Genomic DNA, 9,694 nt, shown 5'->3' with positions numbered 1-9,694 from the left:
TATGGCCCCACCTTCAACGCAGCTGCCCCCGATGGCACAGGGGGTGGGCTCAGAAAAAGCCAGTCAGCTCCAGCAGCCGTTGCATGGGGGCGGAGCCGCTGGAGGCCCCCAAACAGGGCTAGCGTCATCTGTGCCTTCCCAGAATGCACACGGGCTTTGTGCACACCCACACACTCCTGTGAGTATCACAATCGAGAATGTGTTTGTTTGGGGTGTTTTTGCTTATACCTTCAAATCGACACTGAAGAGCCTCCATTTATCGTTTTTGTTTGGGTCTTCTGTGAATATGGGGCCCTATTAGGGGTGGGACAATAAATCGATGTGCCGATTTATCGCAATATTTCCGGCCACGAGACGTTATTGATACTCTGGCAAGTATCGATATTTTTTTTAAACATACAAAGATCTAAATTCATACCTACACTGTGGCTGTTTACCACTTTGGCTTACCGGAGTGGCAGTACCTCCAGACTTCTTGTGGTGGTGCTTCCCAGATTGTGGATGGTCAGATGAATGGAAATTGTAATTCACAGCGAAGAAGAAATACGAGCGTAATGGTAGACCAACAACAAATCAGAGATGCACCGGCGTCTTATGTTTATGGAGATGAGAACTAAAAAACTGCCCCAGAACAGCTATCAGCGTGGACTGTAGGCATCGATCATGGTATCATTGCAGAGCGCATATTGAGTCCGTGAGTAGCCTAATTTCTTCGCTCGGATCGCAGGTGGATTTCCCTCACTGTATGAGTGAAAGAGAGCGGCGCCGGCGCGTCCAGTTTTATGTCAATAAAACTGAATGCTCTCTCTCTCTTTAGATATTACAAGTGCGCGTTATTCAGTATGGGCAGTGGGCACCGACCGGCAGAAACATTAATCTGCACCTATGGCATGGACGACGAAACAAAACCTTGTCAGAGCCGTAATGCGGCGCAGAAGTGTGCAGTGTGTGTGCTTTCCACTCGTCTACATTTGAAATAACGAACTATGAACGGCTATGTCTTGTGCGGGGCTCCGTTTTTATGATGAGAGGAGAGGAAAAGTTGAGAAAACACTCCAGGTAAATTTTGAAATGTACCTGGTTTTTATATATATATATAGCCTATATAAAGTTGATAAGCAGTTAAATGTGTTGGTTTACACACAAAGAAATGTGTAAGCTTTTAATAAGTGATTAAATGATAATAAAATTGATTAATTTACTTAACATGTTAAATTTGATTTACAGAACTTTTTGTGCTTTTTTCTATCAGTTTGGACTTGAATAAAGAGAGAAAACATGCACTTAACCTTTTCACAGGCATTTTGTTTTCATAGTTAGACAGATATCGTGATGTATCGTTATCGGATTGTCTAGCAATATATTGATTATCACAGAATCGCTGTATTCATGATATTACCGTATCGTGAGCCATGTATCGTGATTCGTATCGTATCGTGAGGTACCCTGAGATTCCCACCCCTAGGCCCTATGATGAAACGCATATGGAATCATAAAAATTGAGTTTACAGTATAATGCGAAATGTCATGAAATTTGGCTAAATTTAGATGAATAAATTAAAAGCATGGCTGTACATTTAATCAAATCAGTAAAAAAAAAATAGTCTTTGAATATTAAAGCACAAAAAGACTGCCATTTAAATGTGTAGTCTACATGTTCTGCATGTCTGTGTGAATGAAAATATATTTCTCAAAGTAATAACTGTAATAATTTTAGAATAAATTTAATAAATTTAGAGTATCACATTTTTTGTCTGTGTTTTAATTTAAACTGTGACTTTAAACTTTTAAATTTAACTTGCTAAACTTAATTTAAATTTAATTTAAACCTTTGTTGTGCAGGACTGTGTTTTTTCCACAAATGAAAGAACCTGTTCAAATAATTTAATTTAATTAATATAATTTAATATCATTTTAAAAGATTAAAAGTTTTTATGCATTTGTTTGATTTACAACCGTTTTTGATAATGGTTCCAAAAAATAACTATTAAAGATTTTCTGAAAGAATAAAACTATTTTAAAATGCACTATTTATAAAATTAAAGTAAAAATTATTAAATTAAGTTTTTGTGAATTCAGATGATTAGTAATTGTTTTTGATTATTAAAAAAATATATTTAATTAAACCATTAAACTGAATCCAGAAAAATGAAGTGGAAAACTCAGAATTAGGGGGAAAAATTTCAGAATTTGGGAAAAGATAAAACTAATTTCGTAGGGTCTGATGAATTTCTCTGTTTTGTTTGTCTGCTATGGAACTCTGTCACAATTCGCTTGTTTGTGCTGAAGCAAAATAAACAAAAATGCACAGGGTTGATAGAAGAACAAACATGCCCAGCATGAAAGCTCTCTTAATCTCCTGTTTGTTTTAGTATTTCCTCGATATTCTTTATTTGTATTGCTGTTTTTTTTTTCTTTCCTTTTTTTGTTGGCTGTTCTCGTACTGTACTCTTTTGCATTGGCTATTCCTTCTGACATTTGTTTTTTTGGCTTTTCATACACTGCTGTTTTGTATTAGGCATTTCCTGCTGACTGTTATTTCTCATTGGTTGCTCTCTCATTCAGACACGCGTTTCTCCAGTTTCTGTGTTACAATTTTTATTTGCTGTTCCTTTTGTTTGCCATTGGCTGCTCTTTTTTTATAGACTGTTCCTTCAGATTTTTGGTTTCCATTGGCTGTTTTGTCTTATTTTATCTCTATTTGATCCTAAGCTATTGTTTTTTATTTATTTTTTAATTGTTATTTATTTTTGTAGCTGTTCCTACTGGTTTTTGTTTGCCATTGGCCTTCCTCCTGACTTGTTTCTTATTTAGCCATTTGCTCTGTTTTGTTTCTTTAATTTCTCATTGGCTGTTCTCTCTATCTGCTGTGCCTTGTTGGCTGTTCCTCCCTCATTTTGTTTGTTGTTTACTCTTCTCTCTTAATCAGCTGTTTCTTTTGGCTGTTCCTTGTTTTTGTTCGCCATTGGTCGTTCTCTTAATCTGCTCTTCTGTCCCACCCCTCAGCTATCCCAGAAGTCATCTCTTACAGCGGACGGTCAGGCCTCAACTCCTGCCTCGGACAGCAGTGCTGACCCAAGCTCGCAGCTGACATCATCCGAGCCCACCGCCCCACTCGACCCCAAAACAGAGGTCGAACAGCAGGAAGAAGAGGATGAGAATGAGATGGAGGATAAGGCCTCAGGGAAAATGGCTGCCATGCAGACTGAGATTAAGACTGAAGAGAAACCAGAGGTGAGTTGGAGAAACTTTACATCTGTTAAACCTGAAATTGATCCTTTCTTTTCAGTCTGTATTTCAATTCCGTCTCTAAACTTATTTTGATTGGTCGGCCACATAAAGAAGGAGGAGCCTGCAGGCGATGAATGTAAGACAGAGCCAATGGAAACATCAACTGGGTCGACAGCCGAGGACAAAAAGCCGGAGGTCAAAACCGAACCCAAAGAGGAAGAGGCTGTGGGAACGAACAGCACTCCCGCAAACACACAAAGCAAGAAGAAAGGTAAAACAAACTAACGCACACATTCATGGAGACATTTTACATGAAAAATATTTGGTGAATATTTTGTCCTTTTTGGTGGTGTTGTTTTTTTTCAATGTAAAAATACCCTTTTCTATGAAGATATAATGTGCTGGGGAAAAAAAACAAACATTGGTAGACCATCCCAGAGAAGTTAAACCTGAAGCTTTTTGTTTTATATGTCTCCGTTTTATAATTGATTGTCGTGCTTCATGGGATTGTAGTTCTAAGTACACAGTTTTGTCTGATTTTCAAATAATCAAAATGTGTAATGTGATCAATTTGATAGATTTAACTGTGGCTTATAACTGTTAAAGATGTTTTTTCAGCAAAAAAAATATGAATTTTATGATTGTGTTTGGCACAGAAATCATATGTTTCACCTTTAATGACTCTGCAGATGTTCTTATATAATTTGCATACAGTCATTAACCAAAGCATGTTACAACATGCAATGGATTTACTGTTATTTTATTTTGTGATTTAAATTTATATGGTGCTAAAAGTAGGGAAAATCATCAGTTCTCGTTGCATGAAATCTACTAATTCTTATCTAGAATCGGCAGGTGCTTGTTCCTTTCCTCAGTTTAATATGAAGGACAAACACTGCTTTGAAATCAGTACTCATGATTTTCATATGAATATGTGCCTGATTCTTGACTCCGCTGCTACCTTTATTTCCTTCCTCTCCATCAGTCTTTAAACCCGACGAGCTCCGCCAGGCTTTAATGCCCACTCTGGAAGCTCTGTACAGACAGGACCCAGAGTCGCTGCCCTTCCGGCAGCCGGTGGACCCCCAGTTACTGGGAATACCCGTACGTATTCGAACTAGTAACAAAACTAACCTGGTAAGGGCCTGCGCTGGCACGCATTATGCTACAAACAACCTAGCACTTTTCAGTTCTAGTCTCATTACTTTTTTGTTTTTACCTTTACCCCCTCTCTTTCTGTCTTCTGCCTGCTGTTGTGTGCATTGTGTTTGGACGTGAGAGAGACGTTGCAAGCTTGCATCTGTAGCGTTTCTGTCAGAAAACATGAGCGAATATAAGGCAGCGCAGACTATGAACATCCGTTCTTGTGCTTTGTGTCTTAAAACATAGACAGAAAATTTTGTTAGACCATATTCAAATCAGGAAAATGTAAAGATGAAGTTTGTGATTGTTTTGAAATTTAAACCCTGAATTAATGTGCTGAGCCATTTTTTTTGACCAGCCCAACACCACACCTTTGACTCAACCAATGGTGTTTGGCGAGTTTGGGATGTGTTTGAGCAACAAATCATTTTTTTTTTTTTAACTAGTGATGTTGCTAATGCCAGAGATTACACACTTAGGCTTTAAATTAGTTTTATTTACGCTTTGTATTTAAACTGAGGATTGTAGTTTTAAGATTATATCAAATTGGGCTATGAAACAAGAACATTTTAGTTAATGATAAAGCAGTTATTTGGTGAAAATGAACTGGCACTTTTAACTAGATTATTTTGAACGTTCAGTTGGCATTAAGTCTTAAATGTTGCTGGTTGTTTGGCATCAACAAAATGAAATGTCTCTGAAATATCTCACAGTCTGTGCTGGCATTAAGTATTGTTTTTGCTCTCATCTGCTTAGACTTTGTGTACTTCGTTATCTTAACCTTAGCTTCAAACCATTGCACTTGTTTTATTTTATATCCACATAATATCCTCATTCTAAATTTACCATCATTCCCCAGAGTTATGGCCAAGTATTTTAGCAATAACCAGCATAGCAGATGAAATTTTACTGATTGTGTAATTGGTATAATTTTACTGACAAGTACAACTGGCTTTCATTTACGTTAAGGAGCCACATTTCTTCCACTGATCACTGTGTTGCATGATGGGATCAGTTGATTCCGTTTCTTAGAAAGTGGCGAAAATTAAAATGAATTTCCTGCTTTTCTGGTTATTTTTCTGCTTTATCAGTGGTTTGTTTGAATGAGGCACTGGCCCTATTTAAGGTGTGACAAGCAAACATTACAAACAAGTAGAGTCCAACTTGAACAAAATATGTATAAAACCTAATGGACAACTCAAAAAGCCATAATTAATTGGTCAAACGGTAAACCCTGAAAATGAAATAACTCTGGGTTTGTTCACTCTCTTCACTGGTCTAAGATTAGTGTTTGTTTGAGACACCTCAGTTTGTCCTGGCATTGTTTCGTCCCCATCGTATCTGCTTAAAGAACGCATATGGTTGTGTAAAGAGTTGAGGGAACCATTATTGCAATCGCTGTACATATTCATATTTTAATGTATGGTTCTGGAGATCTATCAGATGCCAGGCACCCTGCAGAGTCTCAAGATCTAAAATCTTTTGATGCAACCCCAAACCTTAAAGGAACACTCCACTATTTTTGAAAATAGGCAAATTTTCCAACTCCCCTAGAGTTAAACAGTTGAGTTTTACCGTTTTCGAATCCATTCAGCCGATCTCCGGGTCTGGCGGTAGCACTTTTAGCTTAGCTTAGCATAGATCATTGAATCCGATTAGACCGTTAGCATCTCGCTCAAAAATGACCAAAGAGTTTCTATATTTTTCCTATTTAAAACTGGCCTCTTCTGTAGTTACATTCTGTACTAAGACCGACGGAATTTATTACGCAGCGCCTGAAAATAGTCCCCAGCTAGGTAACTTCCAATAAGCCTATTTTCAGGCGCTGCGTAATATCATTGCGCCTGCTGCACCCATGGTACGGCAGCAAAGTTCCTAGATTATTACACCGGAATGAGAGTATAGTTCCTAGCCATATCGGCCTAGAAAATTGCAACTTTTCATTTTCCGTCAGTCTTAGTACACGATGTAACTATAGAAGAGTCAAGTTTTAAATAGGAAAAATATAGAAACTCTTTGGTCATTTTTGAGCGAGATGCTAACGGTCTAATCAGATTCAATGATCTATGCTAAGCTAAGCTAAAAGTGCTACCGCCAGATTGGATGGATTCGAAAACGGTAAAACTCAAAAAATAGTGTAGTGAAAAATATTTTCAAAAATAGTGGAGTGTTCCTTTAATCTAAATTTCCCTAAAAACAAAAGTTTTGATAAAGAATCACAAGTCAATTCCAAATAATTTAACACTCTGTCACACACAACCTGAATACAGCGGGGTTGACAGCTGAAGGATTGTATTTCTCCTGTGTCTTTGATTTGTGCTGCTGGACTGTAAAGAAGCGAGTCCAGCTGTGCTTTGTGGTGTAAACGCTCATAGTTATACTGCTGTAATTTAATATCACCCCGCTTGTACTCACCTCAGCTTACTGTACCCTAACGCTAACCCTGCCAACATCACCCTATGAAACCGTTTATTTGGATTTTTTGGCCAAATGGATTCATTCTTCCACATGTGATATTATTTCACCAAGCCTGGATTTAAAATTAGTAAATGTTTTCTTAAAGTGACCCTATTATGCCTTTTCGAATATTACCTTTCATGCAGTGTGTCATGTAGCTGTATGTGAACATAAACTATCTGCAAAGTTGTGAAGCCGACAGTGCACGATAAATAAAGGTGTCTATCAAAAAAAAAAAGAGTCGGCTCGCAATCGCCTAAACGAGTCGTCAGGAATTCGAATCTTATTCTGTTACAGCTCTACGTCACAAAGTAACAAGTTATTGTCTATCAAAAAAAAGAGTCGGCTCGCAATCGCCTAAACGAGTCGTCAGGAATTCGAATCTTATTCTGTTACAGCTCTACGTCACAAAGTAACACATTTGCATAAGGTTTGCCCACGTTTTACGTCACCAACTTGCCCACCCACAAACACAGTAAAATTTCCGTGTGGTTAACATCATGTCGAGAAGACGCTGTATCCTACGCTGTGAGTAAATTTGTTTTATCACATCTTGTAATTACCACAAACTTATTAACACTTGACACTTAACACTGAGAAAAGTCCTGCTCCAGTCGTTTGCAAATCAGTCTCTTGTCGATCAGCCACTTCAACCGTTTCATCATCAGACTCCGGCTCGAATTGGTAAGGTACAATCGATACCATCTTTTCTATGTATTGTCAAGTCTCCAGGGCTGTCGTTCCGTCATGGCAATGGGCGTTTCGTTTCCGACACACACTGTATGCGGTAGACCAATCCAGAGCCAATCTCTCTACGGCTTTGGACCAATCACAAAGGACTGCGCCATCTGACCAATCACAGCAGTGAGGGCTCACGGAAAGGAGGGGTTTAGAGAGACTGATTCTTTGAACTGCTTTGCACGAGTCATTTACGAATCATTTAGAAATGAGGAAAATTAAATCTATTTTTTGAGAAAACTAACGTGTTTTTTTAACTTGCATGCATGTAAACCTGTTTTAGGAGACTCATAAAACAATATTAGCAACCTTAAAAATGGCATAATAGGGGCACTTTAAATACAGTTTCCAAGCTATAAATAATGACAGAGCATAATAATAAATTACAGTCATAATGGTTAACAAGTGAATATTATGAAGAAATGCCGAAATCAAAAGAAAAACAATAAATTATATTTTGCATAATGCTTATTTTTAGGACTTTTTTTTTTGCATTGTAGCATCATTGTGACAATTGAGCACATTTAATATCTTCATAATTTTAAAATTTATATTAAGAATATTCATTGTTAAAGTAATTATGATGATGATTATGATGATGATGATGATGATAAAAAAATAATACTCATCGTTATGGTAACGCTTTACAATAAGGTTCCATTTGTTAACTATATAATATGTATATTAATTGTTATATGTATATGTATATATATATATATATATATATATATATATATATATATATGTATTTAGTGCATTAACTAACAATGAGCAATACATTTGTTACAGTATTTATTCATCTTTGTTAATGTTAATTAATAAAAATACAACTGTTCATTGTTAGTCCATGTTAGCTCAGCTCTATTAGATGGATATTATTACTCTATTAGATATAATATAAAATGTTTAATTTTAATAATGTATTTGGAAATGTTGGAATCAACATTAACTAAGATCAATAAAGTATTTTTTTTATTGTTAGTTTGTCAATTGTCATTAATAAAGTTTAATTGTCATGAATTTAAAGCAAACAATGCAAAACCTTAAAGGTCTTAAAAATGAGCTCAAAATGCAAAATATAATTTTCTTGGCATTTCTTGACATTTTGTAATGTGATTCAGCCTACTATCTTACCATATTATGTTCATATACCTTTGCCCACCCCAGTTCGTCAGTAGATGTCTGCCGTCATTGCTGCTGGCCCAGAGATTTGTGTGTGTATTTGTGTGTATGGGAGAACAGGAGAGAAATAGGGTACAGAATTGAGTGAGGCAGTGGGAGTCTGTTACGTTTTTCTCTGTTTGTGCATGTGAACCTCTTCTACAGCGCTCAACATTGTCCCCCTGCACCCTCTTCTCTCCCCCTGACTCTCAACCCGCCGGGCCGCCGTCCCTCGCTCTGTCCGACTGCAACTCCCTTTCACCTGCTGATGAACTTCATCTGCGATCTGGACTCCGTTCTCCAGGACTACTTTGATATAGTGAAAAACCCCATGGACTTGTCCACTATCAAGCGTAAGCTGGACACGGGTCAGTACCAGGAGCCCTGGCAGTACGTGGACGACGTGTGGCTGATGTTCAATAACGCCTGGCTGTATAACAGGAAGACATCACGGGTGTATAAATACTGCTCCAAACTGGCTGAGGTGTTTGAACAGGAAATAGACCCCGTCATGCAGGAGTTGGGCTACTGCTGTGGAAGGAAGGTGAGCCGTGTGTGTTTGTTGGTTTTGTTTTCTTTACTAATAAGATTTATAAAAGGAATGCGGCTCAACTCATCAGATTTCACTGGTTTTAAAGTAACCAAAATATACTACTATACTACTACACAACTTATTTAATAATATTTAACTATTTATATTATTATAACAATAATTTCAGAAAACCATATAGTGAGTGCCTTAAAAGTATGTTTAGATACATATTATTATTAAGACAGAATTATAATTACTACCGTATAATACCATTTAATACTTATTTAACAATATAAGTATTATTATTATTATTATTATAACAATTTCAACAAACAGTATAGTTAGTACACTAAATGTATGTTAAATACTACTACTTAAGAATAATTTTAATGTACTACCATATAATGCCAAACTAATTTAACAATATATATA

The 9,694-nt window shown here is 36.8% G+C and overlaps 1 protein-coding gene across 1 annotated transcript in view; it reads left to right on the top strand.

The window, feature by feature from the left end:
• Positions 1-9,694, top strand: part of LOC107695111 (histone acetyltransferase p300-like) — a 39,094-nt gene that overhangs the window by 17,386 nt on the left and 12,014 nt on the right. The window contains exons 15-19 of the mRNA XM_016494918.1: positions 8-178; positions 3,007-3,234; positions 3,343-3,502; positions 4,217-4,335; positions 9,035-9,274. Of these exons, the coding sequence (XP_016350404.1) occupies positions 8-178; positions 3,007-3,234; positions 3,343-3,502; positions 4,217-4,335; positions 9,035-9,274 (918 nt within the window). The remainder of the gene's footprint in view (positions 1-7; positions 179-3,006; positions 3,235-3,342; positions 3,503-4,216; positions 4,336-9,034; positions 9,275-9,694) is intronic.

This window comes from Sinocyclocheilus anshuiensis, unplaced genomic scaffold (genome assembly GCF_001515605.1).
Source record: "Sinocyclocheilus anshuiensis isolate Anshui unplaced genomic scaffold, SAMN03320099.WGS_v1.1 scaffold434, whole genome shotgun sequence".
In the NCBI taxonomy this organism is placed as follows: Eukaryota; Metazoa; Chordata; class Actinopteri; order Cypriniformes; family Cyprinidae; genus Sinocyclocheilus; species Sinocyclocheilus anshuiensis.
The sequence above is the reverse complement of the archived record's forward strand: the minus strand, read 5'-3'. Positions and strand labels throughout refer to the sequence as shown.